We start from the raw sequence: 21,524 nt of genomic DNA, 5'->3' as shown, positions 1-21,524 counted from the left end.
TGTAACACTCCTATAAAAACTTTCCTAAATACACAGTTATCTGTTGCATCAAATACATCATTTTAAGAAGCCTGGTAAAGAAAATGAGAGTGTAACACAGCATCTACAGAAGTTTTTAGTTTTATCACAACTATTCCTCAGCAAGGCTCACTTGTCTAAAAAGCTAACTTGAAAGGGACTCATCACAAAGATGCTTCCTTACTAGACATATTGTACAGTGTCTATGGAGTTAATTGGTCCTTTTCCAGATTTAGCTCAATTTGCTGCAGAAATTGATATTGATACTTATATCAGTAACAGAATTTCTTTGCTAAAATAATGAGTTATGAGGAGGACGATTTGGCCGGTGTCATTGTGTATCACAAACATATTTCCAGCTAAATCCCTTTTTAAAAACAGATATTCTCTAGCCAAAGATACATTAAAGCTGCTAAAAATCCTCAAAAAAGTTTAATTAGACTAATTAATATGTCTTCTCTGACAAAGCATCCAATTCATAAAGTTGTAACTCTAACCATGTACACAAGATTTTTGCAATAAATTCCAAGTGCTTTTGAAGAAAGATTGAGAAGAGTCTAGAAAAGACAGCATGTCATTTCAGAATAAATTCTAAACCTTCTCTGGTACACTTTGTTTCTGATGCACTCAGGCTTTGAGTGTTTCCCCAGCATGGGGTTACCCCTAAGAGCTGTCTAACCCCGATTTTTCTCCTCAAGAAGCCACTTTCCAAATCTGATCATTGTTGCTCACTCCCGTACCTTGTACTGCTTGATTACACTCTTTTCAAAACAGAATGACCAAACCTATTCTACTTGCAGCATTCAAGAGATGGACACATCAGGATCTTTACCTTTTTTTTCCTTTTTTTTTTTTTTTTTGCCTTGAAACACTAACACAGCAAATGGATTCGTTCAGGACGTGCTCCCCTGGTGAATTTTAGGATGCAAGCAAAGTAAAGTTTTTAGAGTAACATGCTATCCACTAGGAAACAATGCTACCATGTAGTCAGGCAAGCTCCTGCATGTGTGACCTAGAAACACTTGAATTTTTTAAAGTAGGGCTGCTGAAGTAAACAGACAAAAAAAAAACCAAAACCTATTTGTCCATTGGTGCACCAATGGGAAGAGCAGCTGCTCAGTCAGAGAAGCAGCCAGAGCTGGCCAGCCACTGGGGCCAGCTCCAGGGAAAACAACTGCAGCTTGGCAAAGCCTGCCACACCAGGCACAGGAAAAGGGGCTCCAAGCCAGGTCTGAGGAAAGCATGGCAAAGGCAACTGTTTCAGCTTTACCTGTCCTGAATCAATAGACACACTGTGAAACATTTTTTTCTCTCTGGTATTGACACACAGATGAAAGAGATATTGAAGCTCAATGTATATTGAAAATAAGAATACTGTGACTACTGCAAATGGATTCAGAAATTAAATCCTCTATAATCTAGGGAAAAGTTAAAGCCCACCTTCATTAAACAACATGAAGCCATAGAATAGACAGTCAGACAGTTTACAATGTTTGGAAGTTGTTACCATGCTAAGGAAAACCTGTGGAGCAGGACATTCCCTGCAGGAGGGACTAGATGAGTTAGCTAGAGTGATACCTAAAGTTACATGGAATGTGTCAGAATCAGGCCAGACAATGTTTCCCCAAGACAGTAAGTGTAAATTTGAACTTTCAAAACTGAAGCTGACAGTGCGTTGGCCTTTGCTTTGCAAGAGCAATCTGTCAGGAAAAATAGGCTGGGCTGGGTGATTCAATTGCAGAATCACAGAAACAGAGAGAACAGAAATACCTGAAGGGCAGTTTCTGAAGACGTGCCAGGTCTAAGATAGTTTGTCCTTATCTTATTATCTGTTTTTTTCCTTCAGTCCGATATATGGAAAGCTGCACATGCTGTACAACCCAAAATGGCCTGAATTAAATAATCCTGTAGCCAGCAGCAATAATTCAGTGCCCACATTACAGCAGATAACATCATTGCACACCCGTGGGCCTGCACCACGTTGTCACCTACAGATGCCATGGCTTCCTGAAGAGTTCAGGACTCTGGCTTACAGAACACAAGATGCCAGCACACGAAAAAAAGCACATGAAAACAAGCACACAGCTCTCAGCAGCTGGAGTGGTGAGGAGAAGCAGGTCCCAGACCTATAAGAACCAGAATCTTGAATAAAAAGCATAGCTGTGATTTGTTGGATGAGAGGCAATTAGGACTGTGGGAAGCAAGTAAGATTATCAAGTCACTGCAGCAGAGGACTGTTATCACAACTGGAACTTTTCTCAAATAATCACTCTTGGTAAGCACTGCATACTAAAGAAACACATTCTAAAATTAGCACCTTTGGAGACAAATACAATAGAATTCTATATATATATATAAAATATATATTTATATATCTATATAATATATATAATTATATATATAATATATTATCTATATATTATCTATATATATTATCTATATATAATCTATATTATATATATTATATATAATTCTATATATATATATTATATATATATTCTATAGCCAGAATCAAAAAAATTGCCTGTATTTAGGTGTTACAATCTTTATTAGATTGTCAATTTTTGTTCCATTTGCTCTTTAATACTATAATTTAAAAATAGGACATAGTCATGTTTGTCTAGTTCATGTCAATAGGGCAGGACACAGAAAAGAATTAAATGCATTTCTGCAATACTTCAGACAAAATATTCCCAGGAAAACCAGGAAATATTTAATATAATTCTGTTTTTTTAAAGTATTATTTCATCTGGATTAGCTGTATAATCTTGTTCTCCTAGGTTTGAATTTAAACCAGGAACTATTCAAGACAACAGCTTACAGGGTGAGAAAGAGATTAAAGAGCTTGTGTTACTAGAGGAGATGAAGTTTAATCTGAAACACAAAGATCACAAGTGATATGGGGAGGAGGGAGGAAGCACACTGTAGAAGGTGGTGAAAAAAAAAAAAGAAACAGAAAAGTACTAAGGAAAAAATAAAAGTTGATCAAAAGAATAATGTGAATAAGTTGACAGAACTGGCATGAAAAGGTATCAGAAGGAAATGAGAAGACTGTCAATCCTCAGCACTTTCAATAGAAATCTTGGGAAAACTGAAGGAATAGGAAGCAGCCAACCAGCCTTAAGGCAGTAACCCAGCCAGAGCTGACACTGCCCCTCAGCACAGCACCTGGGGCTGCCCACATTCCTCCTGCTGCACCTTGACCAGTCTTGACAAAAGAAAAATTGCTAAAAAATCAGTTTAGGGCTCCTTAACACACTTGATACAAAAAGCAGTAAGGACTTTTGAATTGCCTCAAGTAATACTCATTGCTTTAGAGCTATTTTTATCACAATTTCACATTTAAAGAAACACTTTTGCATTTGATAACAGAGGAAATCATCACTTAGGTTGCTAATAAGTGCCTGTTAACACTATGCCCCACAGCCAACATAAACACTTTCCTTTTCTGCAGAGAGACTTCTACAGAACCACTTAAGGCAACAACCTCATGTAATTCACATAAATGCATCAAGCTCCAATTTAAAATTTTAATTTTCTGCTCAAGTTACTTCAGCTGGGAGTCTGTTCCAAACATCACTCTGACAAATTTAAGTGTGCAATTATTCACACAATATTTATTAAAAGAATCATTCTTGTGGCTATATTGTCTTTGAGATTAAGCCACTCTATTCCTTGTTTCTTGTGTTAACAAGGTGCAGTCAGTTCCTGTCCCTTCCCTCTGTTTACTTGACCACACAAGCAATATTGCTGTCACCTCCTCTTACAAGAAGGACCTCAGTCATGCTGACAGCCATTCTTATGTCCATCCCTTTTTCAGAGTCTCTTCCAGCAAGACACTCATCTCTGGTTTTGTCCCTCCTTTCTTCAAAACCATCAGTGCTTAGATACAATGGTTAACAATCTCTTAGATATTTGTTCAATTTACAAGTAATAGATACATAACAGATCTCAGCAGAACATCAGAAACCTTATGAAACCATGACAGAAGACAGGTATTTGTAAGTGGTATTATTTATAACAAATTCTGATAAGAAACAAACAACTGCAGACCAGCAAAATAAAAACTACCTCCCACTGAAGGAGTTTCATTGGGAACTTCACAAATCTAGGGAAAAAAAATCCTAGCTTGACTGAAACCAAGAGAAATTAAGAGAAAAAAACCCCACCCACATACCCAACTAGAATATTCAAGATGCCTCCAATAAATTGTTTGGAAATATTGTGATCCACACCAGCCAAAACTTTGCTTCTTTTACATGCTGATGTTACCCATCTTGAGAAAAGTAATTCTGTAGATAAAGCATATTTCTTCTTACAGTGTCTGTCTTTAATGGTGCAATATTAATTAACTTCACACTAAAGGAATTTGTAGAAGCAGAAACACTACCTCCATAATTTGGTAGCAGCAACAACAGTGATGAAAGGAAGCCAAGAAGAGAAGTAAAACCAGCAATAATGAGCTGAAATCAAGGAATAAGAATTTGCATGACACCTCAACTTTAAAAGTGTATGCATGTTTCAAAAACCCAAATTAAAAAAAACCTCCTGCTACATAAGGGCTGCCATACTCTAAGCAATCATATTGGCCTTGAAATTTCATACACTTGTTTGTAATAGACTTGCTCCCAAGCTAATTGAAGGGACATCTTTTGAAGTCACACAACAAAAGCCATTTTAAGTTTTTTCCCAAAATCTATTGCTTTGGATAGGCAGGGGAGAAATCTGTCCTTCAATAAAGGGCAAATTGAATCAAATCATTTGCCTTCAGGAGAGCTGAACAGAATAAAGGGACAGAGTAAGAAAGCTGGTCAGGCAAAAATAAAAGTGTCAGGGAGGATGGTATCATGTATCCACAGAGGAGTTGCCTTTGGATGGACAGAGAAGGAAAAGGTCCTCTCACTTTCCAACTCCTAACTACTTTTTCTGGCTGACAGAAGGGATTCTGAGTTCAAGTTTCACTGTGAGAGAATTGCTGCAGACCTTTCCTCCACACTGCCTTGAAGAATCATCTCTGAATGGAAAGCACCTGGTCAGATCAGATGACCAGCATGGTGCCTTTCATCCTTACCTGTTGTGTGATTCTGTATTTCCAATTGCCAGCCTGAACAAAACTCGAGTTCATTTATTCAGAGTAATAATGACATCCAGTGGCCACCAAGTTAATCTCAGCCTATGACAGCAAGACAACCTCTTATCTGAATAGATAATCTTTCCATAAAGGTGTATGTTAACTCTGCTCTTCTATCAATTAGTCTAAAAGCCAGGCAAGTAAGGATTGCACTAAAAGGAATACTATAACCACTAAGCAAGAGTCTTCCTATTCAGGTTCTTATAATAATTCTAACCCAGTCTTTTTCAGCTCTATCTCACATTGGAAAATTAGAGATCAAAAATATAAAAACTCTTAAGCATTTCCATGGTGTCCAAAGGAACTGGAAACTAAAAAACTAGATGCACATCAAAAAAGGGGGAGAAGGAGGTCTGCATATGGACATACACAAGCCATTTAAGCTGTTGAACCTGCTGGGCACATCTACCAAACTTAGCCATGCTTTTAGTATGTGCTTGTAGAAGACATGGAGGAAACTACTTTTCAAAGTGCTTCAAAATGAAAAAGAAATACTTCTGTTTTCCACTTTTGTGAATAATCCAGTCAAAATACGAAAATATGACACTTAGAGCATGCTTGTGTTCTTTCCTAGAAAAGGTCTGTTAAATACTTACTTGCCCAAATATTTCTGGCAGCCCCAAAACTTGACCAGTGAAAACACCAATGCAAATGAAAATTGCTGTGACCTGACCCAATGAACCACGGATTTCCTTAGGAGATATTTCACTCAAATACATGGGGAGGGCACTTAATGAAATGCCTACAAAAGAAGAACAAAACCCATATATTAAGTCAAAACATATTTATTATGCCATGTATGCAACAAATTTCTATTGAAAGGAGCCTGAGTGATAATCTGCTCACAAGGGTGGCATAAAAACATGCAAGGAACAGAATTATGTCTATCCATACATAACATGAATTATTTTCCCTGCATGTCTAATTAGCCTCACACTATTTAATAACAATGGGATTGATTATCTGTTACAGATCTACAGCAACATGCGTAGGCTGTTTTTTGATGTGGAGCACCAAAGGTTACTCAGAGATGAGAATCTCCAGGAGAACAGATTTTATATTTTAAATTTGCTCATCCCAAAGCAAGCAAAATCATGTTAACACTGGTGTGGGTAAGGGAAAAAAAGCCCAGTGCATCAGTCAGACAGAGCAGACATTGTCAGATGGAGTATTTTTACTATAAACAGTATTAGCAGATGTTCCTCTCAATACAGGCTTATTGCTGCAATGAACTCTTCACAATAGGCATAAAATAAGAGTTGGAATGCTGTTTAAAGCCAGGAACAGAACAAATGAATGCATGACTCTGGTCAGTACAATGGCAATGTTTGCACAACTCCAGAAGTTTCATTGCTTGATGGTAATCTGGGACAAAAACTAGCAGAAACCCTTCCTTCTAGCTGCAAGATTATTCTGGTGCTGCAGTGCCCCCACGGTTTACTTTCGAACTGGGAAGACCATATTTCTAGGAACAGTTGATGAAGTACCAACCTTCCCTAGCACTGCAGTTATTAACACGGGATCCAACAGGTGCTAAGCACAGCAAAAAGCAGTGTTAATAGCAGAATACACTCTCCTAGTCAAGGGATTTTCATGGCATGGGAACAAATACACTCTGCCATGGCTGGAAGAGGAAAGGTGGGGAAACAACAGCTTTGTTAGCAGTGGTGAGCATTCATTCCAGTGTCTCCTCCAAACATCAGATCTTCCAGCCCTTAGTGTGCCATTTTGTCCCAGTGAAATCAGCGTGACTATTGCTAGTCCCTGGAACACCTCTTTGATGTAAAGGAAATTCTAATGGGAGAAGAGGAGACAGTGTGTGCACAGCACAGGCATTTCAGACATGCAGAGTGTGACCAAAGCTGACCTGCAGTGTGTGCACAGCACAAGCACTTCAGACATGCAGAGTGTGACCAAAGCTGACCTGCAGTGTGTGCACAGCACAGGCATTTCAGACATGCAGAGTGTGACCAAAGCTGACCTGCAGTGTGTGCACAGCACAGGCACTTCAGACATGCAGAGTGTGACCAAAGCTTACTTGCAGTGTGTGCACAGCACAGGCACTTCAGACATGCAGAGTGTGACCAAAGCTGACCTGCAGTGTGTGCACAGCACAGGCACTTCAGACATGCAGAGTGTGACCAAAGCTGACCTGCAGTGTGTGCACAGCACAGGCACTTCAGACATGCAGAGTGTGACCAAAGCTGACCTGCAGTGTGTGCACAGCACAGGCACTTCAGACATGCAGAGTGTGACCAAAGCTTACCTGCATCCACACCCATGATGATGCGGCCCAGGATGAGCATTTCAAACGACCCAGCCAGCAAGGACAGGGACATCAAGAGTGCAGCTGCCAGTGCAAACACGTTATTAAGCACCAACGTGCATTTCCTATAAGGCAAAGATGGTTTAGGTAGAAACCAGAATTGTGGCAGCTAAATCTGGTTATATTAGGAGCACACTAAGCTATTATTCTTAAATATCTATAAATAAAAAGCACCTAACAAACTCTGCCTCTTCGATGTGTAGAGTTCTGAAAAACAGCACTATACCCGCATGGATACAGTTTCAACCCTACACCACAGTTTAAAAGAAAACATAGCAGATAACTAAAGAGCTGTACTACAACAGCACCTCAAGGAGCCAGCTTATGCATCCTAAAACCCAAGTGTCAGGTCTGAGGTCTGTACATGAATTTAAATAAGCATATTCTGGATAGATGTCTGTACGAAGAACCCAAAGAATATACTTCAAATAGCAATAAGCTGATATAACTACAGACACTTTAATGTTACATACAGTTTTCCACACTTCAAGAACTTCCCAGCTGTGACATCATCTGTGTCATTATAATTCATCCTTAAATTCTCAATATTAAAACTATACATTGGGGAAAATTACTTTCTGCTTGTAGAGTTAGGAAAAATGTTTGGGCTCATTCAAGTAATAAAAATCAACGCTTTTCTAAAAATTGTTGGAATTAATAAAAATACAGGTTTACATATTTCTTCCCCCCTTTGAAATTATTTCATTCTATAACAGTGAAATAAAACATTAGGGTTTTATTTCTCAAATAAAAGAAATACTCTTTATGGCAAATTATTACTTTGTTAAAAAGCTTAGACCAAATCACAAAAATGTATTTTAAAATTTTCAGAACATCTAAACTTTTAATTTGCCAACACCCCAATTCCTTTTAGTTTTCATCTCTCAGAACTTTCTGCTCAAGTTTGAGGGATTAATTAAAAAGGAGTGACCAGGAAGGCTGTCTATCCCTTTCCTTTCTAGAGCAGGTGACAACTGTCCCACCAGATCTAATTTTTTTCAATATGTAAGTATCAAGAGGAAATTTCACCCCCATTGAAAAAGTCACCCAACTTCTCCCAACAGATGCATATGTTTTTGAAAGGAAATATTTTTAACACTTGTGTTTTTAATCACGTTTCCTGCTTTCTAATGAGTTTTGAACACTGAATGAATAACGTGGCTTGAAGATGGAAAAATGAGATGCAATTCATTTAAAGTCTATACAACACAACCATCAGACTGATGACTGTAACTGTTTAGAACAGATTTTTCAGATGGATATACACTCTGAGATGGCTGAAGTGATACAAATAATGACAAAAATGGAAAGAAAATGTTCATTCAGGTCAAACAAGTCTTATACATTCATCTGAAAATACTGATTTTTTCTCCTTTAAATTTAAATAAAAACTATAAAATATATATTTTTAAGAAAAAGTTGGCCAGCAAACCCTTATACTATGCAGCTGAGAAGAGAAAAGCACAGCCTAACTAAGCATGATAAAAACAGAGACTTTGGCAGAATGAAAAGGAAATGAAAACAAGAGAACACTCTATTTAGGGTGTTGCTGTGGAAAGCAGTGTCTGTGGAAAGGTTTGGGGGGTATTGGGGCTGCAGGGGTGGCTTCTGTGGGGAGATGGAGCGAGGGTGTAACAAGGTCACTGGAGGAGAGGGTGATCCAGGCCTGAGCAGGGACATCCCCAGAGGGACCCACTCTGGAGCACAGGGGAGTGAGGAGCAGGGAATGGCACAGAGGAATTTCTGCACACTGACCCTAAGCCCTTGCACTGCCCTTTCTCTCTCACTGAAGGCACTGAGTGTGACCATGGCTGTGGTACCAAGAACAGGGAGAGGAGCCTGGTGTGATGCTCAGCCTCTCCCTCCTCCTAGGGAGACCCTGGAAGTGACCTAAACAATCCCTTGAGCATATTGGTCTGGGTGCTCAGGATAAACAGCAGCAGACCCTCTTCGTTAGAAGAGGAGAATTTAAATTACAAAGAGTTAAAGCCACACCTGAACTTGGGAATTATGTTTATGTGGATGAAGGTTCCCTTTCAAAAAATTACTTTACATGTCTCTTGAAGTAAATAGGGCCTAGGAATCTAGTACTTTGGAATTTATGTTTTTAACCTTAAAGCAATATGATTCAAAAGTGTTCTTTTAAAGTCATACATTATTTCTGACTAGTGCTTTTAATCCCCCTTAGCTCATTATTCTGTGTCAGTGTAAATGGAGCTCAGCTTCATCATAGATACCACCCTCCAACCTACACTTGAGCAATTTCACAGCAAAGTATTTTATTGTTCTGTCAACATTTCACTGTGTGCTCCTCAATTACCATAATGACGTGTCAGTCTGGGCTCCTAGACCAGACAAACACTCTGCAGTGTGAGCAGCAAACTCAAGAACCACTCTTTGGTGAGCAGCCTTTATTCACACAGCCCCTTCCCATCTCTGCTCCAGCACTCACCCCCTGTGTCTGCAGCAGAGCTGTTTCCATGGCTTAATGGAGATAAACATGGCAAACAGGGGCAGAGTGTGCAAGTGTAAAGGTCTGCCCTGGAAACCTGACCAGCTCCAGTGGAAGTGTATCTACAGCAGAGATCAGCCACCATTTTAACTCTTTTAACAATTTAACAATTTTAACAAACCTATACACAAAGCTCTTCTACTCTTCACTGAAAATTCTAGCCTTCTGTGAACCCATTTTTACTTTATTTTAATAAAGACTCAACAATTTTCTGAGAATTAATCAGTCTGAGTCAGGCGTAGTTTCATATTTCTAACAAGTATGTTAAAGCCAAATGCATGATTTGGCAGAAGAAATTGAAAACCTAAAAAAATAAATAATGTAACTATGGAAAATATTTAAAAATTGAAAAATCAAGTGCTGAAGTGACAAAATAAATTCATGAAGAATGGGTAACAGCTAAGAATACTGACTTGCTGTAAGCATGAAATGGAGGAACCTGAAAATACACCCTTTAGATGAAATATGACATGTGGACAGGTTGGGAGAGTGAAAAATAGACCTAGGAAAGTACAATCTAACAGATATAGTCAAAATGTAAAATAGGAAAGTAAGAACACTAAAGGTTTACACTTATATTTAAGCCTCAATGATGATGTTCTCCTGTAATTTAACTGACTAAAAGATATCAAATAATTTGAATTTACAATTAAGAAAAATCCAAATGAGCAGTTATGATGAATGCTACAATGGTGGGTTTTTTTCCCATGCCCTTCTAAATATAGATAAATTATAAATGACCTTTCAAATTCTATTTGAAAGACTGTATGACACAAAAATTTGACAGAAATACCTAGTTAGTACCTGCAGCAAAAATGCAAACACACACCAACACAAACATTCCTAAAATACTCATATTCTCAGGAATATGACTTGATCAAGCCTTGGTCAAATACTGCATTGTACAGAATGGATGGCATACCCCCTTCTTGGGGAAGGCCATACAGGAACTCCATCTGAATCCAGTTCTCTGAACTGTATTTTGAGTTGACAAGGATTGAAAAAAGAGTAAATTTTTATTACCATATGACAGCAAATGCTGATAAGAAGCAAATGAGATATGTTGATAGCTTTGTTTGTTTACAGTAAGATATTCAATAAACTCATGAAACAAGATGCTGCCAGTCTTTTGTGAAATCATTTCTATTGTATGTGTTTTCCTTTGGCATATTTGACAAGTCACACTCCTTGAGATCTCAACCTACTGCCCATTCAGAGCAAATGGCTTCTGTGACTCAAATGATGCACAGTAAGTTTTCAGAATTTCAAGATTTGGGGTTTTTTGTTTTGTAATAAAAGTAAAACTTTCTAGAGAGACTAAGTGAGAAACTACTTTAGAAAATGCAAGTTTTCCAAAACACTTACCTTCCAAAGAACTTCACAATTGGGGTAACAATAATGGCACCCACAAGGCCACCGATGGCAAAAATGGAAACAGTTATGGACCAGAGGAGTGTCAGGGTGCCTTCATCCACTGAGAAGCCATATCTCCTCTCCCAAGTTTCATTGTAAAACTTCTTGATATACTGAAAGAAAAGAAATAATAAAAATATGTGGACTTGAGGACTACAACTGAGAGAAACAGAATTAAGAACCCAGAAAACCCACAGTAGCTTTCCTGCAGGAATCACTCTTGCTCTTCTGTCTCTCTCCTCTGAAAAATGGGGCTTCATTTATAGATAAAACTGCAATAAAACTAACTGAGTCAGTCCAAGCATATATACATACAACTAGAAGGCAGTACCAAAACCAGATGGGGAAAAAACTCCACAGGCAGACAAGAATGCCCAGGATAGGATCACTCTTCAGCCTTTAACTTGCTGAAGTTTACACTCTTCCTCTGCTTTCCTCACATGAGCACAACCACAGGTTTTTGAAGGATGCCTTCTAACAACTTCCCTTCCCTGATGTTTAATTAGACAAAGTTCTTCATCTTTTTAAAAGGTAAAGATGTTATAGCTCCAGGACAGAGTTTTAACACAGTCTCTGTTTGCCTGCAGAGACATCTCCTATTTACTTTCTCTTTAGTCAATGTCCTTGTTTTCATGCTGCTCCTATTTCAAAACCAAGGAACTGCTGCTGTGGTGCCTGATGCTCTGGTGAGGATACAGTGCCAGGAAGCTGCAGTCTCTACAGCAGAAGGGCACAGCACACTTGGGAAAAGCTCTCAAGCTCTACAGTATCCAAAGTTTAATCTTGTATCTTTAATTACTTCCCAGTTTCTTCTCAGCATAGTAAGCCGTTACATTTTCCCTGTTCAAACCAGGAATTTCAAACTTTGCCTAAAGTCTGGCCTTGGACACATGAAATATTCTATTTGAGGGCTTTTAGCAAACTAAAATAATCATCTCTCCATCTACAAAATACCTAAGAAAGGTGAAGGTGGAATATACAATTGCTTGTCATCCATCTATCAAATTTCTATTAAACTTTTTGTGCCCTGAATTAAAAGGAGAACAGGGTTATTTCTCCCATCCCATCTTGAATGCTTCTAAACAGAGAGGGAAAAAACATTTAAAAATAATCTTAAAAATAAAACTAAAAAATACAAGTAATTTTGGTTCTTGAATCATTTAGAAGTCTCAGAGTAAGATTCAAAATGAATCTGCCATAAAATCAAGTAATAACATCTTAGTTCTTTAACACCAATACTCAGATTATATTTAGATTCAGACATCTTCTTGTCTATTTGAAATTAATTTCTGATAGTAATGATGACTGAGAGAAAACACTTTTAGAACACTATTAGCATTTCTTGTTAATGATAATGGCTAAAAATAGTATGTATGTAAATTACTCTCCCCTTGTGTTATGACTAATTTTCTCAGCATATCTTAGTTATTTACAAGGAGACATCAAATAACTGCAAATATTCAAGAAAAGAAAGTACAAACTAAAACACTCACTAGTAACAGATAGATGGATGTTCTGACATGTACTAGTACCTCTCTCAGCACTCCCATTACCAATAAATAGGAAGCTAATAAAACACAGAAGTTTTCAGAAGATGCACATGAAACAAAACAAACTTGGTAGAACAAATCCACTGATTTTGAATCCATTAAATTCTGTGTAAAAGCTCTCTTGGGGTTTTTGATCAGGTGTCTCAATAACACTAAAAGCATAAACTTGTATACAAAAATTTTAGCGTCTAAACAAAGCCTACAAAAAATGGTGGCTGACTGATATCAGTGTCTTATTTTCTCAACTGCCTCACTTCATTATAATAGTAGTGCTGGGATGAGAAAAAGAAGAGAAATGGAAGGAATATATACATTTTTATATATATGAATTTAATGGATATATTTTAAAAAGAACAGAAATAGTAACAGAGGTCATTCACACACAGTGACAACTACAGAGCCAGCTCTCACAGCAGGCTGTATGTTTGTGCCATAGGAACTCAGAGCTGCAGCCTCCTGCAGGAAGAGGGCAAGGGCTGCAGAGCAGAAAGTAGCAGGGACTTTGCTTCCCTCACAGAGCACAAAGCACATCATTGTTTCACAGGCATTGCCACAATCAGCCCATGAAATGAACTGTAGAAATCCAGCTCAGAAAAAAGACAGCTTCATCTTGTATTCAATTAAAGTTTTTGTCTTCTGTTGCCAAATGCTCCCATATGTTTTTAATAAATTCTGGTGACTCTTTGAACAAGCCCATGGAAACTTGTAATTCTGGGTTTCTCAGGGAATCATACCTGTGATGGGCCATGCTCTTTCCCACAGAACTACAGGGAACTGAGTGGGAAGCAATCTCAGCTCTGAACAGAGTATGTGCAGCTTATTTCCCCCTTGTAACAATCAGGAAGTTAGACTAACTCTGCCTCATGAGATGACCTGAAATAAAGCCCACCAGTGAGAATTGTAGGAGAATTCCCCTGTGGTTTGATGAGCTGAAACAATTTGTGGTACTGAAAGGAAGTGGACACAAGAATTTACATATTATTCTTCAACACTTCAGTCTTAAATTAACTCCCTTCACTCCATCAGCTCCTGCTGACATGCTCAGTTCAAGGATCCTGGAAACATTCTGTATTTTGGTCAACTGTCCTAATCAAGCCCTTTTTCACTTCAGGGCTTCAGCATCAAGAAGAGTTGTACTGAGGTAAACAGGGACAGAACATACCCAGCATCCTATGGAGAGAAGGACAATCTGACAATGTCAGATGTAAGCCACATGTCACCACAAGAAATTATTCTTCCTACCAAGTTTATAAAAGAAACACAGCTTCTAACTTGCAGGAATTACTGCACTCCCAGTATAACCTCTTACAAGGCTGGTTTTTGTACAGCTACAAGATGCTCAGCTTTGGTGTTTCTCAATCAGATCACATCAGAATTCCCAAAGGGTCACCTTGCAGCAGTCTGATTTAGTCACATACAGGAGAAAACAGATGGGGCCAAGGTTCCTTTTGTTGTGCTGCAAGAAGCACAGCTTTGATGTGGCTCACTGCTACCCACCATGGCTGTGACCTCAGCCTTTGCTCTTCCCTTCAACCTGGTCACTGCATCTCCAGGGACAGGGACAGGAAAGGGGTCTGTTGTGGGCAAATGGAGACACACATTAACCCTGGAGCTGGAGAGAGGGCCAGAGGACAGAGTGGTATTTTCTTCTTGAACTGCACAGCTTCCTTGTCAGTAGGACTACTCCCTGGCCCTAGCTAATGGATGGCTTAAGATGAATAAGAGAGTTATGAAGTTCTCAATCAAACACTGAACACCAGGGGAGACTTCGTGCATACCTGTACTGGTATTACCAAAGCCAGCATCATAGTGCCCAGTTTCAGCACAAAAGCCACACTAAAGATTTCAAACAGAACCAGACAATCCTGGAAGTGTTATTAAGTACAAAACCTGGAATTCAGCATTTTTCACAGGGCTGCATCTTCAACCTCCCCACCCACACCACTGTAATCTATCACATGATTCAAAGAGAACTTTCTGAGTGCTGCCAAGGAGCACATCCCATCATCCTTTCTTTCCCTTACTCCTGCAGAAAGTGACAGAAAGCTCTGACTACCAGGACAGTCCATTTTTTAAATGGTACTTAAAAGTTTAGAAATTGGCTCATTCTCACTGCTCTGTTGACAGCCCCAAGGCAGTGCAGGAAGGATTTTTCCATCAGGACAATCAACACCATTGCTCACAGAATTACAGCTTCTTGCTGATTTTTTCTAAGCTGTTTTTATCCTCTGATGACTGCAAGGTAAAGTGATGGCTGGACATGTCATGCTAACATCCAGTTTTTCCAGCCTTGACTAACTAGTATATAAAAGGAACTTGAAGAAAACTCCCAGAAGTTATGAAGCAAGCAATTACAGATTTCTATAGGCTGAGTCTCTTCCTGCTCCTTTGGATCAACAGTTTACCAAATAAAATCCACATATAGAACATAAATTTAAAAAAATGTTTCTTTTGTTATTTGCATAAATATTGCATCCAGCTTTAACACGAAAAACCTGCTTAGGTATAAATCTAGCAACATATTTTAATGGGAGATTTTCATAAAAGAAGGAGCTTAGCCTTGGAAATGAACTATTTTGGAAAGGAACTAAATATTTGGCACAGTTTATTTCCAATATTTGCTAGCTACTTTTCAAAATAGTGTTGCTTGCAACACCCCTGAATTGCTTCCTGCTGTGCTTGACTGAATTGGGGGTCTCTAGACAGCCAGTGTAAAAACAAAATGTTCAGATTTCCATTTGTAATACCTGATATTTTAATGAAATCCCCACCATTTTTGTATACTGATTTCACAGTGCTCTATTCATCAAATCAATCTCACATGTTGTAGCCAATAGATGAAGAAGTTTAGAATTCAGAACCAAACAAGACATCACAACAGAACACAGAAGAGGGGGCCCATTATTTAAGAGGGAACCAGAGGCATTATTTACAATATCAGTACTGTGGGAATGAAATGTTGTGCAACCCTCTAGAATTGGATGAACAGAAGCTGCTGAACATGTGCATGCAGCCACTGAATACTCACCAGTCAGATATTACAGATACTTTATCACATAAAAGTGTGCAAGAGGAGTCATGATTAGCCTGGACCTGGGAGAGTGAGAAGCAAACCATGTGCACCCATTCACCTCAACAGCAGCATTTAGCTCTCTGACTTTTACTGAATTTATGTGAAAACCTCACGGGAAGCAGAAAGAAGGTTTTGGGCAAACAATGTTACTATACGAGATTTAATCCCCTTCTACTATGTAATCAGGAGGACTATAAGGGCAGGATGCTGAGGAGAGAATAGTTGGACAAGGCTGCCCTCTACTGATATCAAATTCCTCTTTAGTCCGTCACTTACCCCTGCGGGAGCGTTCACCACTGACAGATTGTAACCGTAAAGAAAAGACGACCCAAAAGCACCAGTTAAGGAAGCTACAATAAGACTCCCAGACCAATTCTGCAAAACAAAGAAAAGATGCAGCCATTGATAATACACTCAAAATTAACATACCTCAGGTTTTAAACACCCTTTAGCTATCTTGCATAGCTCCTGCAGGCAGATGTCCTTGCTGCACAATAATAGCCTGAAACACTTCCCCCTGCTCATTCTGAGAAACATTACATTTGAAGTGACAGCATGTCACTTAACATCTATGGAGGCATAAGTGAACATTTGAACTTCTTTCAACCTTACAGAGTTCTGCTTCAAGTGTTGTAGCAGCTCCCACACCAAAAAAGTAAAATGCTGGGGAAGCATAATCTCAGCAAAGGAAACTGTTGACAGTATATCACTAACACAGTGAAGTAAGGTATAGCATATATGTGATACAAGAGGTCTGTGGGTAGATCTGACTTGGCTGAAAATTCATGAGATGGTGTGCACACCATACTCTCACACATGCCCCTCCCCACCCCCCCAAAGGATTAATGAAATTAATGAAATTATGACCAAAAACATCAAAATGATGGCTACAAACTAGGTTTTGCAATCTGCATGCAAGTTTCCAACAGTAACTTGGTGCCACACACACTCTCCAGTGCCCTTTTCCCAGTGGCACATCTGTACTTCTCCCTCCCCTCATCCTCCTCATACTCTTTTTAGCCCAAATCTGCAATTTCTGCTTCCACAACAGCTGTTGAATAAAAGGTAGAACTGCTTTGATTTGAGAGATTTTGCATTTGCATTCCTTTCCAACTTCCCCAGTATTACTTTCTGCCATTCACTTCTCCTGCTGGGTCACAGAATATGGCAGAAGAGACCATTCCCAGCCATTCCCAAGAGACATTGAAGTTAGTGTTTGGGTGGCTGGTCAATTGCAAATGTAATTGTCTAGATAATGAAAGACAACTCTGAATGTATTAAAATGGATGTATTTTTAATGTGTTTTCAATTTTAAAAACCAGCTATGACAAGAATATAGAATTTCGAGCACAGTTCACTGCTGTTTATGCCCAGCCTCCTCACTCACTGGAGCCCCAATCCTTTCAAAGGTTGGAAGACCTGCTTAAGGAGCTCAGGTTCAGTTCTATCACTGACCACACCACAACAGGTTAATGAATGAATATGTTCTATCAGCTGCACAAAGCTGTGTGTTCACTTTGGGAAATGCAGGTCCTGAGCATGAAGGAGGTTTGTGTAGCTGGCTCATGGCAGAGCTGCAGTGACAGTGGACTGGAACAAGCTCCACCAGCCTTGTGGGCGGGTGAACATGCCATGGCTATTGGCATGTGCCAGAGCTCCTGTGCCACACTGTTCTCACAGGCTCTGTCACCTGTGGAGAAGGGATGAGATACCCAGGTGCCAGGGTGGGGAGCACAGCGTACAGCCCAGCACATGTGGGGTCTGCCATGCTCAGACCTGCCAGCTCTGAGTGTTCAAAATGAACCCTGCAGGATGGCTGAGTGCTTTAACTTCTTCCACATGGTGTGGGAACCTTTTAAGAGATTACACAGTTCATTAACCAGCCTGCTTTTGGTCAGGTCAGGAGGAAGTGTGCAGGGGGTGAAAAGCCTTGTATACGAAATATATCCCGTTGAGATCATTACATAAGCCAAACACAATTTATTGTTATTAGCCAGCTTCTTAAAATGAGCCTGCCACACACACAGAGTTTGCACCATTACTTTGTTAACAAAATGCAGAAACTTGACATAAGGCTTTATTTAACTTCTGATGATAACACCTCATATTGGGCGCTCATTATTTCTCTGCTATGCACAAACATTCCTCCACTTAGAAGGAATTGCTACTATTCTGAATGAATGATGCTGGGGAAAATATTTCTGGTGGTCTACCAGGCTGCTCCCAAAGGGTTCACCAACAGTGAGTTCCCAAGAGTTATGCAGTAATGTTGATGCAGTATTTCTAAAGGGCTCTACTTCAACAACATTAGACACATCAGAAAAATCCTCCAATCAAAATTATTTGGAACATATAGCCAAATGGTTATTAAAAACATCAATGAATGCATAAAATTTCAGTACAGGCAAATTATATGCACATGAGTCTAAGTGGAAGATACTGCAGGGCAAATCAGAGAAGTGCTTAGAAAGTCTTGCACTGTGATAGCTGGGTTTAGAAACTTATTCAGTACCATGGAGTTTTTAAGTATATAGGCAGCTGCAGAAAACTTCAGGCTCACTCAATTCAGAGGTTTTGGAACTTGGAACATGAACTTCAACTTCTCCATGGCCTGTCTCCTCATTCACTATTTTAAATATTTGCTCAGGTTTCAGCAACACCAGATAAAGACAAAAGCACAATGAAGCAAGAATGCAAAAAAAAATCCCAAAAATCAAACTGTTGCTCAAAAAAAATTTACCCTGTGGCAACATTAGTAAAAGATAAACACAACCCCCAGTGTCTTTTAAATGGCCAGGAAGCAAGAAGGCAACCACGCCTCCTTCACAGGTGTTCCTTGGCCTCACGGCCGTGCGTGTGCTCATGCGTCCCTGCTGTCAGCCCAGGGGCAGGAACGTGTCACCGTCACCACAGCAATAAGAGTTCAGTCAGGAAAGCTGCATGTCAGCTCACAGCAAACACCTGCAGATACCCGAGGACTGCTTACTTGTGGAAGCCCACGTTTTTGGTCTAATCACAGATCCCAGGGCACTGTGATCTACAGATGTTTTTCTCAACTCCAGTCCTTTTTCAGATTGCAGTGAAATATTTCTACTGGCTACCATGACTCTCAATTTTTTTTTTTTTTTCATTTACTGCATGACGGTTTGCACTTCATTTTTCAAAACACAGTTTAGAGTGTTGTACTTTGGCTAGTTATAGCCCCCTCCTCAGAATAAAATTAAGCACAATTGTCAGTGGTTAACATTGCATGCATGCATAAGGAAGTTTAATATTTTTAAATAGATATTGCTGATTGACACAGGAAGGCTGGACTCTGGAGCACCCTACTGGGGAGCCCCAGATCCGGCCCGGCCCGGGCATTCCCGGCAGGTGCCCGCGGTCCCGGCGCCCTCCGGCAGCTCTGCCCTCGGGGCTGCGGGCGATGAATGGAAACCTCCGTCCCTCTCTCCCCGGCTCTGCCCTCGCCCTGAGAGCTTGCCAATAGGATGGTCCTGGGGAGCAGCGAGGAAGCAGCAGCAGCAGCGCCCTCGCCTTGCTCAGCCCTCGCCGGCCGGCGCTTCACCCGCGGCGGCGGCGCGCCCCGGCCCGGCACAGACGGGCCCCGCGCTGACCCCGCGCATCCTCCGCGTCCCGGCTCGGCGGCTGCGGTGCCTTTAGCTCTGCCCGCCACCGGCCTCCGCTGCACCGGCACCAACAACTTCCCGGGCGGGGAAGGGCTGTCCAACCTAAGCTCTGCCCGGCCCTCGGGGAAGCCCCGGGCTGTTACCCCCGCTCCCGCAGCCTCCGTGCACCACCCTCCCTATCGCGCCAGAGAGGATGGGAATCACCCCCTCTCCCGTTAATCCTCCCCGAGGCGTGGGCATCGCAGGCCGAGCTTCCCCGCCCGCGCCGCCGGGCTCGCTCCCGCTCCGCGGTAGGGGCTGCGGGCATTCCCGCACCACGGAAAGCTGCCCCGCACTACTTACGCCCCGGCGGGCGCTGCCGCTGCCGCCCGCTCCCCGCTTCACCAGCGTGTGCGCCTCGGGCTCCGCCGCTCCGTCCATGGCTCTGTCCGCGCCGCCGCCGCACGGGCGCAGCGGCCGCGCATCTCCGGGGGCAGCGGGGGCGCGGCCGGGGGGCGGCGGCGGCGGGCGAGGGGGACGCGCCGGGCGCTCAGGGGCGTTCGGGGCCCTGCGGCTCGGCCCCTGTCCCTGCCCCTGTCCCTATCCCTGTCCCTGCCCCTGTCCCGGCCCCTGCCCCTATTCCCGTCCCTGCCCCGGCCCCTGTCCCTGTCCCGGCCCTTGCCCCTGTCCCTGTCCCTATCCCTGCCCTTGTCCCGGCCCCTGTCACTGCCCCGTCCCTGCCCTTGCCCCTGTCCCTATCCCTGCCCTTGCCCCTGCCCTTGCCCCTGTCCCTGCCCCTGTCCCTGCCCCGGCCCCTGTCCCTGTCCCTGTCCCTGTCCCTATCCCTGCCCCTGCCCCTGCCCCAGCCCCTGCCCCAGCCCCTGCCCCTGCCCCTGCCCTTGCCCCGACTCCTGTCCCTATCCCTATCCCTGTCCCTATCCCTATCCCTGTCCCTGTCCCTGTCCCTGTCCCTGTCCCTTTCCCGGCCGCGCAGCGGGAGGAGGCGGCTCTCGGGAGGGCACAGAGCCGGTGCCCGGGGCTGCGGGCAGGACCGAGCGATGGGAAGGGAACACGAGCTCACTGCTGCTGTGCGTGCTCGCACATAACTTAGGGGAATGTGCCCGCTCGCCGCCGTGCCTGGGGCTGCCCGGCCGGGCCCGTCCCTCCGGGAGATTGAGCCAGCAGAGCAGGTAGGGCAGGGCAATGTCACGGCTCGTGTCCATCGCGGCCCCGCCGCCGAGTGGCAGTGGGGCTGGGGGACCACGGCTTCCAGGGTCCCGACTGGAGATCCGGGCAGCCTTTCTGTGAGCTAGACTCTAGACTAAGGTGGGGAAGACTTCCCGTGTTGCCGAGGCTGGAAAGTGAAAGTACCACAAGACTTGTAGCCAATTAAGATGTTTCGGATGTTTCCACAGCCTTAGGAGGTTTAGATCTGACACGCCACACTACTGCTGTGTTAAGCATGGGGATTAGACATGCCACCTGGGGAAGATAAAAGCTTTCAGCTATTATAGTTGAAGGTACCTACTTGCAAACACGGAATTTTGAACTGCTAAGAGTCAAATGACACCTTCTAGTTGGCAATGATGAGTATTAAGTGCATCTGGGAATTGTCCCCAAGTGACTGTAGCTGATATTGGTGTAAATCTGAGCTGTTTTCAGCTCTGATACCTCAGAACTATCTTAGAGCTCTCAGACACATAGTAAGTAACACCACTGAGCAATGCAGGCTGGGAAACACTTTATGATGCAGCAACTTCGAGGTGTCATTGGCTCAGATCAAGATGACTGGTGTTTGAATAGAAAGCCAGAGGATACTCATGAGTGTGTACAATTATTGTACACGTTGATAGAAGATCTGGACAACATCTATCATCCATCCCTTTGAATTGTTGT

The 21,524-nt window shown here is 41.9% G+C and overlaps 1 protein-coding gene across 1 annotated transcript in view; it reads right to left on the bottom strand.

The window, feature by feature from the left end:
- Positions 1 to 20,112, bottom strand: part of SLC2A9 (solute carrier family 2 member 9) — a 78,064-nt gene extending 57,952 nt beyond the window's left edge. The window contains exons 1-5 of the mRNA XM_054633228.2: positions 19,992 to 20,112; positions 16,300 to 16,398; positions 11,353 to 11,513; positions 7,416 to 7,540; positions 5,746 to 5,891 (exon numbers count right to left, since the gene is read on the bottom strand). Coding sequence (XP_054489203.2) covers positions 5,746 to 5,891; positions 7,416 to 7,540; positions 11,353 to 11,513; positions 16,300 to 16,398; positions 19,992 to 20,069 — 609 coding nt within the window. The 5' untranslated portion in view covers positions 20,070 to 20,112. The remainder of the gene's footprint in view (positions 1 to 5,745; positions 5,892 to 7,415; positions 7,541 to 11,352; positions 11,514 to 16,299; positions 16,399 to 19,991) is intronic.
- Between the last annotated feature and the right edge of the window lie 1,412 nt (positions 20,113 to 21,524).

This window comes from Agelaius phoeniceus, chromosome 4 (genome assembly GCF_051311805.1).
Source record: "Agelaius phoeniceus isolate bAgePho1 chromosome 4, bAgePho1.hap1, whole genome shotgun sequence".
NCBI lineage: Eukaryota > Metazoa > Chordata > Aves > Passeriformes > Icteridae > Agelaius > Agelaius phoeniceus.
The sequence above is the reverse complement of the archived record's forward strand: the minus strand, read 5'-3'. Positions and strand labels throughout refer to the sequence as shown.